General features: G+C 42.2%; 1 protein-coding gene, 1 long non-coding RNA gene and 1 other non-coding gene across 4 annotated transcripts in view; 1 reads left to right on the top strand and 2 right to left on the bottom strand.

The window, feature by feature from the left end:
• Window positions 1-4,874, bottom strand: part of WDR70 (WD repeat domain 70) — a 364,079-nt gene extending 359,205 nt beyond the window's left edge. Inside the window, exons 1-3 of one of the 2 annotated variants that reach the window (XM_031003468.3) lie at window positions 4,730-4,874; window positions 4,568-4,633; window positions 2,443-2,526 (exon numbers count right to left, since the gene is read on the bottom strand). In XM_031003468.3, coding sequence (XP_030859328.2) covers window positions 2,443-2,526; window positions 4,568-4,633; window positions 4,730-4,754 — 175 coding nt within the window. In that variant the 5' untranslated portion in view covers window positions 4,755-4,874. The remainder of the gene's footprint in view (window positions 1-2,442; window positions 2,527-4,567; window positions 4,634-4,729) is intronic. The other variant, XM_031003469.3, reaches the window with a different exon arrangement.
• A 155-nt stretch (window positions 4,875-5,029) lies between these two features.
• Window positions 5,030-16,107, top strand: LOC129528075 (uncharacterized). Its single transcript, XR_008673263.2, has 4 exons — window positions 5,030-5,148; window positions 5,582-5,649; window positions 8,514-8,673; window positions 15,580-16,107. It is a non-coding gene; the product is annotated as an uncharacterized lncRNA (long non-coding RNA).
• Window positions 9,198-9,388, bottom strand: LOC115931369 (U2 spliceosomal RNA). The gene has a single exon (XR_004067872.1). It is a non-coding gene; the product is annotated as a U2 spliceosomal RNA (small nuclear RNA).
• Window positions 16,108-16,788: the final 681 nt, after the last annotated feature.

Below are 16,788 nucleotides of genomic sequence, written 5' to 3' on the forward strand. Positions count from 1 at the left end.
CGGTGCTAGATCATGTTGACTTTTTTGTGTCTTCTGGGCTGGGGCGGGTCAAGAGTCAACAATTCTGCACTCTGATGCTAGAAACTGGAAAAAAATTAAAAAGAAGCATAGTGTCCAGATTTAAGAATGGGCCTGTCGGGCACGGTGGCTCACGCCTGTAATCCCAGCACTTTGGGAGGCCCAGGCAGGCGGATCACGAGGTCAGGAGATTGAGACCATCTTGGCGAACACGGGGAAATCCCGTCTCTACTAAAAATACAAAAAAATTAGCCAGGCGTGGTGGCAGCCGCCTGTAGTCCCAGCTTACTCTGGAGGCTGAGGCAGGAGAATGGCGTGAACCCGGGAGGCAGAGCTTGCACTGAGCGGAGATGGCACCACTGCACTCCAGACTGGGCAACAGAGCAAGACTCCGTCTCAAAAAAAATAAATAAATAAAAAAGAATGGGCCTGAAGCCGGGCGTGATGGTTCACACCTGTAATCCTTGCACTTTGAGAGGCCGAGGCGGGTGGCTTGCATGAGCTCAGGAGTTCGAGACCAGCCTGGGCAATATGGTGAAACCCTGTCTCTACTAAAATACAAAAAATTAGCCAGGCGTGGCGGTGTGCACCTGTAGTCCCAGCTACTCGGGACACTGAGGCAGAAGAATCGCTTGAACCCGGGAGGCGGAGGTTGCAGTAAGCCGAGATAGTACCACCACACTCCAGCCTGGGCCACAGAGTGAGACTCCATCTCCACGGAAAAAAAAAAAAAAAAAAGAATGGGCCTGCTTAGCTCCTAGTTCACCCTGTTTTTTCAGCCAATCCCTCCAGACCTCGGGGGGTGGCAGCAGCAGCATTTGTACTCTAGGCTCATCTTCTCCCTCAGGTCTTACAGTCAATTATATTACTAATCAGGAAAAGATATTGAGGCTGCCTACTCAGCTGCCATTTCCCCCTTTTTTACTATTATTTTTTTAATAGAGATGGGGTCTCACCATGTTGCCCAGGCTGGTCTTGAACTCCTGGGCTCAAGCAATCCTCCTGCCTCAAGATTTACAAATGTGAGCCACCACACCATGCCAGTCCTCCCTCTTTTTCCCCTTAGTTTTTCTTTTTGTTTTTGTTTTGAGACGGAGTCTCACTCTGTCACCAGGCGTCAGTGCAGTGGCACAATCTCAGCTCACTGCAACCTTCACCTCCTAGGTTCAAGCAATTCTCCTGCCTAAGCCTCCCGAGCAGCTGGGATTATAGACGCCAGTCACCATGCCCACCTAATTTTTGTATTTTTAGTAGAGACGGGGTTTCACCATGTTGGCCAGGCTGGTCACGAACTCCTGACCTTAGGTGATTCACCCGCCTCAGCCTCCCAAAGTGCTGGGATTACAGGCATGAGCCACTATACCTGGCCCATTGTTGGTCTTAAAATGATAAATTGGGCCGGGTGTGGTGGCTCACACCTGTAATCCCAGCACTTTAGGAGGCAGGCAGATCACAAGATCAAGAGATCAAGACCATCCTGGCCAACATGGTGAAACCCCATCTCTACTAAAAATGCAAAAATTAGCTGGGCGTGGTGGCGTACACCTGTAGTCCCAGCTACTTGGGGGGCTGAGGTAGGAAAATTGCTTGAACTGGGGAGGTAGAAGTTGCAGTGAGCTAAGATCGCACCCCTGCACTCCAGCCCAGCAATAAAGCGAGACTCCATCTCAAAAAAAACAAAAAAACAAAAACAAAACAAAAAAAAAAAGTGGGGCACGGTGGTTCACGTCGGTAATCCCAGCACTTTGGGAGGCCAAGGTAGGTGGATCACAAGGTCAGGAGTTCGAAACTAGCCTGGCCAACACAGTGAAACCCCATCTCTACTAAAAATACAAAAAATTAGCCGGGCGTGGTGGCATGTGCCTGTAGTCCCAGCTACTCGGGAGGCAGAGGCAGGAGAATCGCTTGAACCGGGGAGGTGGAGGCTGCAGTGAGCCGAGATCATGCCATTGCACTCCAGCCTGGGCAACAGGGCGAGACTCCATCTCAAAAAAAAAAAAAAAAAAACCAACAGTGACAAGTAGCATAACAACATTCTTTTCTTTCTCTGTTCTCTGAGATGGAATTTCACTCTTGTCCCCCAAGCTGGAGTGCAATGGGGGGATATCAGCTCACTGCAACCTCCGCCTCCCAACTTCAACCGAAGCCACTGCCTCAGCCTCACGACTAGCTGGGATTACAGGCCCCTGCACCACGCCCAGCTAATTATTGTATTTTTAGTTGAGATGGGGTTTCACCATGTTGGCCAGGCTGGTCTCAAACTTCTGACCTCAGGTGATCTGCCCGCCTTGGCCTCCCTAAGTGCTGGGATTACAGGCATGAGCCACCGCGCCCAGCCAACATTCTTTTCTCTTTTTTAATATACTTGCATGAGGTATACATAGTACTTAAACCAATAAAAGGACAAATATCTGAACTTCTTACCCAGTGTTTTGCGACTTCTTTCCACAGCTGTCCTTCGAGTTTGTTCAAACATTGCTTCCAAGTCAAATGTGCGAGCTTTTTTACCTAAAACATGAACAAATGGGAGACTGTGATTGTCTTGCAGTAAGTTGGCCAAACTTTAGGTGATCAATACTGATCAATAAACACTTTGTCTAGTTTATAGCATGGCTCCAATATAACCATAATATATCACAGAAGAAGGAGTTTGAGTCACAGAAAACTTCTGATGACAATCCCTTCACTAAGTACTATTAACCAGGCAACTTTCCCATCCTCCTCTAGATCCCTACCCTATGAAACAACAACACTAATGTGGGGAAGCAGAATGGAGAATGTCCCAAAAGTTACCCTTTGCAAATGTAATTAAGGTTATGGACTTTTAAATAGGGAAACTATCCTATTTGGCCCTTAAAGGCAAAGATGCAGAACAGCTATGGCAGAAGAAGTCAGAGAGATCCAATGTCTGAGAAGAGTTTGAGGCATTATAGTTGGCTTGAAGACGAAAGGGGCAACATGAGAAGTAATGCAGGTACTTTAAGGAGCTAAGAGGGAAACAGAAATCTCAGCCCTATAACAAGGAACTGGATGAGCATGGAAACATTCTCCTCCTCCCCCAGTAACTTTATCAAAACTCTTAAAATTTTCCCCTATTTGGCACAAACATATGGACACCTTTCTCACTGCTGAGTAAAGGAATGATGTACTAAAATGAAGGATTTATACCGGGTGGGGTGGCTCATGCCTATAATCACTTTGAGTGGCTCAGGTGGGCGGACTGCTTGAGCTCAGGAGATTGATCAGCCTGGGCAACATGGTGAAACCTCGTCTCTACCAAAAGTATAAAAAATTAGCCAGGTGTGGTGGCACACATCTGTGGTCCCAGCTACTCAGGAGACTAAGGTGGGAGGATGGCTTAAGCCTGGGAGGAGGAGGCTGCAATGAGCCAAGATCGCACTAGTACACTCCAGCCTGGGTGACAGAGCGAGACTCCATCTCAAAAAATAAAAAAGGGATAGAAAAGGCTGGGCACGGTGGCTCACGCCTGTAATCCCAGCACTTTCGGAGGCCGAGACGGGTGGATCACGAGGTCAGGAGATCGAGATCATCCTGGCTAACACGGTGAAACCCTGTCTCTACTAAAAATACAAAAAAAATCAGCCGGGCGAGGTGGCGGACGCCTGTAGTCCCAGCTACTCGGGAGGCTGAGGCCGGAGAATGGCGTGAATCCGGGAGGCAGAGATTGCAGTGAGCCGAGATCTTGCCACTGCACTCCAGCCTGGGCGACTGAGCGAGACTCCGTCTCCAAAAAAAAAAGAATGAATAGAAAAACTACAGAACTAGTATGTGTGAACACAACCCAAGGCCAATATGTGTAAGTCTACTGTTTAATTACTACCATAGAATTAATACACGCTGCTCAAAAGAGAACAAGAAGACCTTGAGAAAAGGTTCAGAGAAGTTAGAATCCCAATGTTTGGATGAACAGCATTTATAATTTTAAAATGGAAAATAAAGAGAAATCATTTTTCATGTATCAGTCTACTAAGTTTTGTTTTCATTTTTTAAATAATTTTCTCTTTAAATAATAATACCTACTCTGTGTTGGTAGGGATATGGTAAAAATGGCATTCTTAATTCTGTTAACTTTGGTATAACCTGAAACAAGTTTTTTGATGGGTATTACGGCAGTAAGCACCAAGAAGCTTTAAAAGGCACATACCCAATTTTTCAGCTTTTTAAGTATTTATATTTCTGAATAAACTACGCTCTCTTTTAGAAATCTACCCTACCGAATTACGTATTTTTAAAAATCCTCGTACAAATGCTGTTATTTACAAAAATGTTCATTTTAGCATTATTGGTGACTTAAAATTAGAAAAATCCTTTCTCTTCCTCTCTCTCCAGGACTCTCATAACTGTCACCTCAGTTGGTTCCAACGGATACGCAGAATAGAAGACAAATGGGAGAAGAATATTGACAAACTGCAAGGTATGCACCCGAGCTACAGTAATTCCGAGTTGACAGCTCGATCTCCCCTCCAACTCTGCGGCTCTTCAAACCTCTGCAAAAGGAAGAGGGTCTCTGCCTGGGGCAGTTACTCACCGAACCCCGTGAAGCCCATGGTGACCGCAAGCTGCGGGTCCGGTCCCGATGCGTCTGAGCCTGTCACTGGAGCAAGAGGAAAAGAGAGGCGGCCTAGTTAGTGCGGCGCCCCAGCTCCCCCGACACGGCCCACCCCGCCCGGACTCGCTTCATGAAACCCACCTTCGCTGGGCCCAGAGCGCTCCATGGCTGGCCGCACACCACAGAACCAGCCACAGCGACAGCCCAAACGACTGCAGGTGAACTTGCCAATAACTCGCGGCAAATGCTGGAGGAAGTACCGCCTCCAAGCTACAGCGGCGCCGCCGAAGCCAAGAGCGGCGCCTTCCGCAGAGGGATTGCGGCTTTCTGCGCGGCGCCCCCTACCGGACAGGCGGGAAAGCGCCGCGCAACTCAGACCACTGGAGGGTAGTAGTATCTTGAGTTTCTGTAACATCCTTTCCCTTTTTTTTTTTTTTTTAAGCCAGAGTCTCTGTCGCCCAGGCTGCAGTACAGTGGCGTAATCTCAGCTCACTGCAACCTCTGCCTCCCGGGATCAAGCGATTCTCCTTCTTCAGCCTCCCAAGTAGCTGGGATTACAGGTGCCCGCCGGCTAATTTTTTGGTTTTTTTGGTTTTTTTTGTTTTTGTCTTTGTTTTGAAACGGAGTCTCTGTCGCCCAGGCTGGAGTGCAACGGCGTGATCTCGGCTCACTGCAACCTCCGCCTCCCGGGTTCAAGCGATTCTTCTGTCTCGGCCTCCCAAGTAGCTGGGATTACAGGCGTCCACCACCACGCGCAGCTAATTTTTTGTATTTTTAGTAGACACGAGGTTTTGCCATGTTGGCCAGGCTGGTTTCGAACTCCTGGCCTCAAGTGATCCGCCTGCCGCAGCCTCCCAAAGTGCTGGGATTACAGGCGACACCCTTTGCTTTTTTTTTTTTTTTTTTTTTTTTTTTTGAGGCGGAGTATCACTCTGTTGCCCAGGCTGGAGTGCAATGGCGTGATCTCGGCTCACTGCAACCTCTGCCTCCCAGGTTCAAGAGATTCTTCTGCCTCAGCCTCCCAAGTAGCTGGCACTGCAGACACGCACCACCACACCCAGGTAATTTTTTGTATTTTTAGTAGAGACAGAGTTTAACCATATTGACCAGGCTGGTCTCAAACTCCTGACCTCCTGATTCACTCATCTCGGCCTCCCAAAGTGCTGGGATCACAAGCGTGAGCCATCGCAAATACAAATATTCATTAAACGTATAGGCTGTCTACTTACTCTATGACCTTTCTACCTAGACTAAAGCCAAAAAACTCTGACACCCTAAAAGATTCATAAATTATTTACTACATAAGGTTTAGATGTATCATTACCAATATTGCACATAGAAATTTAATGTTGTTAGTTGAGCAAACAGATGCCATGACTATTTCTTCTCTTTATAAATCTTGGTGGCTTATGGCAGCAGAAGCCTACTCCACTATTTAGGCTCCTATGACAGCTACTTTTCCCCTATTGAGCAAGTTTCACCTTAAGTTACTACCAAAAAAATTATACAATTAACATATTTTGTAACTCCTGAAAATAATTGTTTATATTATCATCTCAAGTAAAATAAAATATTTTCATAGAGAGATGGAGAGATGTGTAGGCAATTTATCAAATATTAACCTCTTCCTAAACATGGGGTTGAACTCCTCCAGTAACACTGTAACATTGTTAGAATTATGTGAAAGGGGGCTTTGTCTCAACTATCCTGCTAGTCATTCATTCAACAGCAATCTATTTATGTTGTATGTTTCCCTAAATGTTTCCATTTTTGCCTCCAAACACTGCTAATTTGGTTTGGTTGCTATTTATTTTATACTGTCTTATAAATCCCCTGGAAAGTGTATTGCCCCATGCCTGCACACACTGCAGTACAAGAGTGTACTGAAGTACATAATGGAAGAGTTGGTTTTTTCTGCCACTCCATCGCTTGAGTTTAAATAATAAGGAAACACAGAAATCTAAAACATTTTGAACAGTTAAGAATTATTAAAAGAAAGTAGAATGACAAACAGGAAAATTATCTATCCACATCTATATATGTATATCTTTCTAGAAATGTCCAAAAGGATAAAAGAGGAAAAAATGAAGGGAAAATTATGAACCCTTGAATATGAGTCCTTCCGAGCAAAACTCTGTTCTTAGCATTTCTCCACTATTATCAAGTTTCTAGTATCCTCCAAGAAAATACCATATTATCATCCTGGAATTTTGGTAGTATATACCTGTCCTTTCTATCCCTATCTACAGTGACCTGTCTGATTTAGATTCTAAACTGACCTTCCTCATTTTTTTTTTTTGTTTGAGACAATATTGCTCTGTTGCCTATGGTGGAGTTTAGTGGTGTAATCTAGCCTCACTGCAACCTTTGCCTCCAGGATTCAAGTAATTCTCATGCCTCAGCCACCTGAGTAGGTGGAATTAGAAGTGTTCCTCATTTTTAAAACTCTAGAACACAGAAATTTTATTTGTCTCCCAAAGTCCAAAAATTTAAGAATAAAAGAAAAATTAAGAGTCAGCTTTGATATCCTGACATACAGTCTTCTTTGAGATATTAATACCTTTTATAATAAAAATGAATGGGTATTTTTATGAGTTTTTAGTAAGAAAATAGTGAACCAAACCTGCTTGCACACATTTATATTTACATAATTCTCAAAGACAAATATTTAATTATAGAAACGGTATATATACATATGTACACACATACATGCATTAGTGACTCATATTCAAGGGTTCATAGTTTTCCCATATATATATATATATATATATACACACACACACGTATATACACATATAAAATACTAAAAAATGTTTAAAAGTTAACTTGTAAATCTTACATTCAGATATTCTGATTTACCGTGTCTATATCAAGACTCAATATGGTTTTGTAAAAGTAAACACTCCAAGTAGTTTTGATGCAAGTCATCTAAATCACTCATTAAAAAAATTGTGGCTCATAAGTGTTCATTAACAAACAAATGGATAAAGAAAATATGGTATATATACACAAAGGAATACTACAGAGCCATAAAAAGAATCAAATCATGTTATTTGCAGAAACATGAATGAAACAATAGGTCCTTATGTTAAGTGAAACAAGCCAAGCACAGAAAGACAAATATTGCATATTCTCACTCATTTGTGGGAGCTAAAAAGTCTGATCTCAGGAAGGTAGAGAGTAGAATGATGATTAACAGAGGCTGGGAAGGAGGCAGGATGAAGACAGATATTGGTTAATGGGTGCACATATAGAGTTATATAGAAGCGATAAGTTCTAGTGTTCAACAGCACACAAGAGTGATTATACTTAGCAATAATTTATTGCCTATTTCAAAATATTCAGAAGAAAAGACTTAAAATGTCCTCCCAGGTTAAGGACCTCCCTTGTTTATGTACTTATGGCCTCATTTTGTTCTCCACAACACAAAGGAAAATTATATCAAATAATCTAATTACTTATCTAGTATTTGTATCCCAGGAGAATATGGAATTTCCCTAACTCTGGAGAAGCCTCCATCTTATTGGGAGTTACTTTTTCAACTTTACATAGTAGAAATATTTTCTAGTTTGTCATTTGTTTTCTATCCTTATTTGCTGATATCTGTTAAAACATTTTAAATGCATACATACTAAACTTTCCTTTTTCTGTTTTTATTATGTTCAGAATGAAATGCAAAACACAAATCAAAAGAAGTAGTTTTCTGTATTTTTCAACCTGAAGAAATTATATTACCATTGCATGCATCAAGTCTTTCCTTTTCAACATTAAATGCATTGTTACTGTTTGCAAACTTCCTATACAAAATAGGTGCTAAGAAAAATTTGGGGTGATAGAACATATATAACCTGCAAAAGTACCACCCACAAATCCTATAGTCCTATATAGGCTGTTTATTTTTATTGACTTTTTAATGGAAATCCAGTCAAAGGAGAAAGCAGTTGAGATGGGTGTGGCAGAATGTGAGTGAAAGGTGTGATCTCACCAGTCCCAGCAAAAGGAAAACATCAGACCAGAGCCCTTCAGGTGCATTTGGGAGGCTTCAAAGTTGGATGCCTGAGGAGAGCTCCTCAGTGTAAAAGAAGGTGAGTTTTAATTCTTGCATTATTTCTATGTTTTATTAGAAGTCACTTCAATGAGGGATACATGTTTATTATGGGGAACTTTTTTTTTCTTTTAAAGTCTAAGTAGACAGACTAGGAAGTATAGGAACTGTCTCACATCATTTTTTTAAATGAAATTCCTCTGCCCCCTAAACCTTGAAAAATTTTTGGATAAAACATTACTAAGGATTCTGGGGAGTTGTCCTTAAAAATATAAATGCTTGTATCACATCATGGAACTATTTAATGTTATGTCAATATTATTTGTTGGACCTAGACTAAAATGGAAAATCATAGAAACATGGACCATAGTTTATAGAGCTTAAAAATCTTATAAGGCACTCAGGTGTTAGGCAAAAATGACACTAAAGAATAGTATAATTATAAGTAGATGTGGTTAATTAAATTAAAACAAGACTGGCCCCTTTCTAAAGCAGTTATTTATAGGTATGAATCATATTTCACTTGTAATCTCTTGCTAGCATTTTAAAAAAATTTCCCCCAGAGGAGGATGCACCATTTTGGAAGTACTGCAATACCAAGATGATGTGTGGAGTGGACAGAGGAAGTTGCTATTCTATCTCCTACTTCCAAAAGTCCATTTAATATATTGTTCCTTGGATACAGGATATATCAGATATTAAATTGATAAGAACAAACATTACACTTGATGTTAGCCAAAAGGCCGAGAAGCAATTTCTGTTATATTTAACTCCTAATTTTGGCCTAAGTACTGTCAAAGTCAAAATAAAATATAGAGATGAATCTCTAAACATTTTATTTGGGAATCACAAAATTGCAATTTGAGACATATGCACAGACTGGGGTGGTCCTCGGTATGTCTGAAGAACAGAGAAAGTTGGAGATTTTACTAGAAAGAGAAACGTTATATATTGTTTTGAAAGAAAGCTAATTGGCACTAGAGAAGCTCTTGGGAGCTGGCAAGCTCTGACCTGCAAGTGACAGTAGTAAGTAAAATGTCTTAGAGTCACCAAAAGTCATTTCAGCAGCTACTAGGTAAAACTAGTCTTAGGAATAAAGCAAGCCATTTCAGCAGCTGAGCTTATGGAAAAGGTAAGAACCACATGAATGATGATAGAGATCCCTTTACTGAATTCCATTAGCAGGGACAAAAGAGGTCTTTACCAGGAAAAACTGTCTGGAATGGTAGAGCAGAAAAATTACCATTAAGAAGAAGAAAATTTATGCTTTTATGCTGACCCACAGCATCATATTTCCACATCTGGCTGCATGTTGGTTCTTTTAAATAGGTAGTGGAGGTCTTCTACCAGTTCACAAGTGTAGGTATGCTGGTCAAGTGTGCTCAGCTAATAACTCCATGAAGTTTAACATTCCAAAGGATTCGTTAACAGCACCTAATAAGAACCTTTTTAAAACAGCTAGAAGTGGTGATACTAGGAGCTGCAAGATTTTACAACCTTGTGATTTTTATAGTTTTAATAAACCCCAGCAATAAGCCAATGTCTTAAACTAGGATTTGATTCTGTTCACATTTGTCAGAAAGAGTTAAGACACCCAAAATATTTTGTTGATACAGAACCACAGGTCATTGTAACCGATAGTTACTTATTTAACCAAAATGATCATCAAAAGACTTTAAAGGCAATACAGAAAGTTACACAGATGTAAAAACCTTAATCCTTGTAAATTTCAGTTTTTGTTAAGCAATCACAAACCTAATAAAGACAACACAGGAACTATCTTGATAATATTTAAAACCAGGCTTCTCAGCCGGGCACGGTGGCTCACGCCTGTAATCCCAGCACTTTGAGATGCCGAGGTGGGCGGATCACGAGGTCAGGAGATTGAGTCCATCCTGGCTAACATGGTGAAACCCCATCTCTACTAAAAATACAAAAAATTAGCTGGGCATGGTGGCAGGTGCCTGTAGTCCCAGCTACTCGGGAGGCTGAGGCAGGAGAATGGCATGAACCCAGGAGGCAGAGCTTGCAGTGAGCAGAGATTGTGCCACTGCACTCCAGCCTGGGCGACAGAGCAAGACTCTGACTCAAAAAAAAAAAACAAAAAACCAGGCTTCTCAAAGGGACAAAAAGCTAAAAGCACTTCTGAGATATGAATCTGAGTTTTCAAAAAAAAAAAAGCTATAGAATTGAAAAGCAAAATTTTTAGTAATTTCACTAAGAACAAATCAATACCTTAAGAAAACCTTGGTTTTTTTTGTTTGTTTTTTGGTTTTTGGTTTTTTAGTTTTTTTGAGATGGAGTCTCGCTCTGTCACTCAGGCTGGAGTGCAGTGATGCAATCTCGGCTCACTGCGGCCTCTGCCTCCTGGGTTCAAGTGATTCTCCTGCCTCAGCCTCCTGAGCAGCTGGGACTAGAGGCATGCACCACCATGCCCTGCTAATTTTTGTATTTTTAGTAGAGATGGGGTTTCACCATATTGGCCAGGCTGGTCTCAAACTCCTGACCTCGTGATCCACCTGCCTTGGCCTCCCAAAGTGCTGGGATTACAGGTGCAACCCACCGTGCCTGGCCAGAAAACCTTGTTTTAAAAGAGGGGACCATTCTTTAGAAAGACTATTATAAACAGTTCCCTTTTAATTATTCCTAAGAATCATATACAAAATTCCTTTTGTATATTCCCCTTCACAAACCTTGTCACAACCTACAAAGACCATCTGTGATATGCTTGGACTTTCTGACTTGTCCTATACTACCTCTTCCTTAAATACCTAGTTATTTGACTCTAGAACAAGAGTTTACCATATAAGATTTTCTTTTCATACTGCAATAGTCCTCTCATATTGATTTTTTAAAATTGAAGGTCCTTTTTCATATACAGTTATGCTCTTTTCTTTATAACCTTCCTTTATACAATTATTCTTTATGATCTTCCTTACCAAAAATACATCTCCACATCCATAACTTTCTTCACATCTCTCTCCTACTTATAGATTCCTTATTTCATAACCTTTTGTAATCCATAATTTGAATCAACCTTTAGATAGTTTCTGAATTTGAGAAAATTATTATCTCAATAAGAACACATTTTAACTAAATATTTTTATTTGCCACTTCAAAAGTTACCTAAGGCTCTTCCATGGAGATGGTAAGGTGTCCAGTGGGAGCTGTGGGGGACCTTGGGCCCCGTCGGTCTTGTTTTCTTGGCCATTATGGGTTTGGGTAGCCTAAGCTCCCTTTGAAGCTTGGAACAGTCCCTTTTTCAATAGCCCTCTTGCTTACAGAAAGCACAGTGATATTGGCCCTGGGGCCAGCAAGTTCGGGGCTCTCATCTGGGCATCTGAGATGCTGATCTCAAATCTCCTCAGGCTGGCTAACCCTGAGGTGGGAGAGGGTGCTTAAAGTAGTCACTAACAATTGCATTTTGGATATTATTTCTTTTGGTTCTCTCTGCCTGTTTTGACCTGTGCCTATTGTTGTAAACTGGAAAGGCCATATTTAAAAATTGGCTTATAGGAGTTTGCATTTCCCCTTTCTGCCTGTTATAGCTTCCTCCTAACATCAAGGACAGACTGAGTGATAAAAGAGTTTGCCTTTCTGGGGAGTCTGTCCTGCAATATTTCCTGAGTGCCTCAACCAAACAGTCCTGACTAGAATAAGATTTTTATCCTCCCCTTCAGTTACTTCTCTAACCTTGTCATAATTAACTGGATTAAGCACACTTTCATATCTTCTATTAAACAAGTTACCTATGATTTCTACATTTGAGATCTCAGGAACCCCTCTGGTAATCCCACTGGGTGTCCAAATCTGGAAGTACACTCCCACATACAATAAATGGCATGATCCTGGTTACAAGCAGCCATTCCATCAACATATGCCCAGGCAGTATTCAAAAATCCCTTGTTTCTCCTCTACAGCACAGCAGGTGGACACTATTTGCAAGTCATGCCAAGTTACATCAAACTATAAACTTCCCTGGATCCTCTGATACCAGCCAATGTTTCCCTTGCATAAAGCTAAATCAGACATGGAAAAAGGCACAAGTACTGTTCCCGCCGTTAGCAATGTCTCAACCTCTCACAATAGATTTAAGTTTGATTTTAAGGGCTGATAAGACTTTATCACTCCTGATTAGACTGGTTGGACTTATTTCCTCAGGCAGTATGGCGTATAGGCTGGAGCTAGTTGGTTAAAGCAGAGGGGTGCCTGATGAACTTGGGATGGAATCCTATAGTGGAGAACTGGCAGGACCCCATTCCTCATATTAAGGCTCCAAGGAGGCTCCAGGGAGAGTGAACCATTTTTAGGCCAAATTTCTTGGGAAATTAATTTGTACTAAACAGTGTTATAATAGAAGGTGAGTTTTTAAGACATCAAATTTGAATTTGCTTTAGTTGCCTAAAAGGCACCCTAGCAGCAAGTGTTTCAGGACGCTCACTGTTGTTATGTCTACCAGAGATACCTACTAAACCCAGAAATTCTTCTAAGTCCAGAGAGTCCAGTTACTTTTCCTTTCAAATTTCCACCTCCCTTTTTTTCAAGAGCAGTAGGGCAATTACCACTGACTCCTGCCAAAAGAACATGGGTATCAAGAAGTAGGTGCCATAAAAGTGAAAGATGAGTGGGCAGTGGGCTGGCAACTACCATCACTAGCTAATGGAATGTTACAAAGAAGGCACTTTAAGTATGGAAGTAAAAAAACGCTGACCAAATTAAGAACCCTTAGTGGAAATTTAAACCCCAATCTTAGAAAGGTGACCAAAAAACAAAGCCCCTAGGGCAGGACTCTCAATTCTAATGCCACGTAGAGTGGGACTGACAATAACCGAATAAATTCTCCCTAGAGTGGGACTATAACCCAATCCTAGAAGGAACATGGCTCTGGCATACAACCATGCATTTAGGAACTGAATGGTAATATCAAGTAGCCAGTCATTCAAGATTTAATAGACAATGGTCAAAAATGGGGCAATGGGGACATAATCTGAACATGGGACTAGCTGGAGGCCCCACTTTCATTTCCTGGTTTACCCAGAAAGGTCAATATGACAGGGAAATCACAGAAACCACATGGTGCCAATTGGCCATTAATTTGGGTCCAGGCAAAGGTTTCCAAAGCTTCAGTGTACAACCAGTTAGTCACCAAGAAAACATGGCTCTGAAAAGAGCCTTTGGCTAGTATATAGCATTACAGTATCACAACTCCAAACTTTATCTTGATGGTCAACCCCCTCATCTTGATGCTCCCTTCATGGTCTCTTCATTTTGATGGTTCCTTCCTTCAGGGTCACCAGGCTGACACAGGTGAACCCCAAAATTGGGACTTAACCCTGGAGGGCTTTTGGCTTCAGAATTAATTTAAAAACACTTCCTAGACCAATAGTGTATAGCAAACTGCTCCATAAACAAAGGGCAACCTGCGTGCTAACCCATAGGCAGCACAGCCTGGAGTAGTAGTATACAGCAAAGTGGGCGCTCCACACAGCACAAGCTAATGCACAGGCAGAGCAGCCCAGAGTAGCAGCATGCAGCATAATAGGTGCTCCACAGAGCAAGGCTCACCCATAGGCAGAGCATCCCAGAGTAGCAGCATAGTACAGCAAAGTGGGTGCTCCACAAATCAAGGCTAACCCGTAGGCAGAGAAGCCTACAGCAACTGTGTACAGCAAGGTGGATGCTGCAGAAAGCACAACTAACCCACAGGCAGAACAGCCCAGAATAGCAGTGTACAGCAAAGTGGATGCTCCACCAGTAGAACAGACAGGAAGGGCAGGAGCAGTGTTCAGCAACAGGAGCGGTCCAGAGCAGGAGTCAGAGCAGGAGCCAGAACTGAAGAAAGAGCCACAGTAAAGCACACAGGCTAGCTATATTTATACCCACTATTAATTATATGCTAATTAAGTAGTGTGTTATTCAGAATTTTCTAGAAAAGGGGTGGGGGGAGCTCCCAGAACCCTATAGGGTAACTTCTGAGTCATGTCCATGGCATTTGTAAACTGTCATGGCGCCGATGGGAGTGTCTTTATTCTAATGAGCTGTGAGGGCAACTAGAGGTTGCTTTGTCACCATCTGCTGGTTTCAGCCAGCTGTTTTGTTTTGTTTGAGACTGAGTCTGGCTCTATTGCCCAGGCTGGAGTGCAGTGGCTCGATCTTGACTCACTGCAACCTCCACCTCCCAGGTTCAAGCCATTCTCATGCCTCAGCCTCCCTAGTAGCTGGTATTACAGGTGCATGCCACCATGCCCAGCTAATTTTTGTATTTTTAGTAGAGATGGGGTTTCACCATATTGGCCAGGCTGGTCTCGAACTCCTGACCTTAGGTGATCTGCCCACATCAGCGTCCTGAAGTGTTGTGATTACAGGTGTGAGCCACTGCGCCTAGCCAGGGTTTTTTGTTTTTGAGACAGGGTCTTGCTCTGTCGCCCCAGCTGGAGTGCAGTGGCACAATCGTAGCTCACTGCTGCCTTGATCTCCCAGGCTCAAGCAATCCTCCCACCTCAGCCCCCCAAGCAGCTGAGACTACATGTGTAGGCCACCATGTCTAGCTAATTTTCTTTTAACTTACATTTTTAGGGATGGAGTTCTCACTATGTTGCCCAGCTGATATCGAACTTCTAGGCTCAGGGGATCCTCCCACCTCAGCCTCCCAAAGCACTGGGATTATAGGTGTGAGCCACCACTCTGCTGAGGGTTTTGTTTTTTTTTTACTGCGTCCTGTTTTTGATCAGCATGGTCATTACTGGTGCTTGGAAAAGAAGTCCTGCTGATCTCCTACCTCATTTTGGAAAATTCTTTTCAAGATTAAGTATATGACTATTTATAAAGAACTTAGTACAGTGAGACCAATGATCAATTATTTAAAGTTGTTTTACTCGTTAGTGTCATTATTAAATTTTTTAATTCTTTTCATTATTCTGTATCCCATGTTGTTGTATTTTCACAGTGAATATGAGTCTGCATCCAGTTATGGCCAATAACTTCATATTCTTTTGTGATCTATGGAGTTTCAGATGTGAGTACATTCAGACAAGACAAGACCACCACAAACCACTGAGATATATTCATCTCTGCTGCTTGTGACCTGGGGTCCTCCTGCTTCCCCTCTGACTGCCACTATTGGGAGGCAGAAGTAGGAAGAACAACAGAATGGGCTGTGGGTGTAATTTTGTTTTATCTTTTTTTTTAGAATTACTATTTTTTTTTTACATTTTTGCTTTTAAAAATAGTTTTGCTAAAGTATAATTGGCATATGATAAACTTCACATAAAGTATACATGTTAATGAGTGTGACATAAGTATTCATATGAACCCGTTACCCTAATCAAGACACTGAACTTGCTGGGCACAGTGGTTCACGCCTGTAATCCCAGCACTTCAGGAGGCCGAGGCGGGCGAATCACCTGAGGTCAGGAGTTCGAGACCAGCCTGACTAACATGGTGAAACCCCATCTCTACTAAAAATACAAAAATTAGCCGGGCATGGTGGCATATGCCTGTAATCCCAACTACTCAGGAGGCTGAAGCAGGAGAATCACTTGAACCCGGGAGGCAGAGATCGCAGGGAGCCAAGATCACACCATTGCACTCCAGCCTGGGCAACAGAGCAACACTCTGTCTCAAAAAAAAAAAAAAAAAAAAAAGGCAGTGAACTTATCCATCACCTCTAAAATGTACTTGTCCCCCTTTGTAATACCTTTCTCCTATCTCACTTTGTCCCCCAACTCAAAGGAACCACTGATCTAACCTTTGTCACTGTAGATTAGTTTGTATTTTCTAGTTTTGTAAAAATAGAATCCAGTATGTACTGTATTTTGATCAGTTTCTTTTACTCAGCATAATTATTTACTCAGCAGTCCTTGCTGGTTTCATGATGTAAGTGGTCGTGTGGGGAAAGTCCACATGGCCAGGAGCTTCAAGCTCCTCTAGGAAGTGCGGGCAGCCTCTCAGAATTAAAGGCATCTTCCAGCCAGCAACCAGCAAGAAGCGGGTGTCCTCATACCTCAAGCTGCAAGGAAATGAATTCCGCCAACAACCTGAGTGAGCTTGGACATGGGTTCTTCCCCAGTCAAGTGTCTAGATGAGAACGCATCCTGGTGGGACACTTCGATTAGTCTTGTGAGACCCTAAGCAAAAGATCTAACTAAGTCATGCC

Source organism: Gorilla gorilla, chromosome 19, assembly GCF_029281585.2.
Source record: "Gorilla gorilla gorilla isolate KB3781 chromosome 19, NHGRI_mGorGor1-v2.1_pri, whole genome shotgun sequence".
Classification (NCBI taxonomy): Eukaryota; Metazoa; Chordata; class Mammalia; order Primates; family Hominidae; genus Gorilla; species Gorilla gorilla.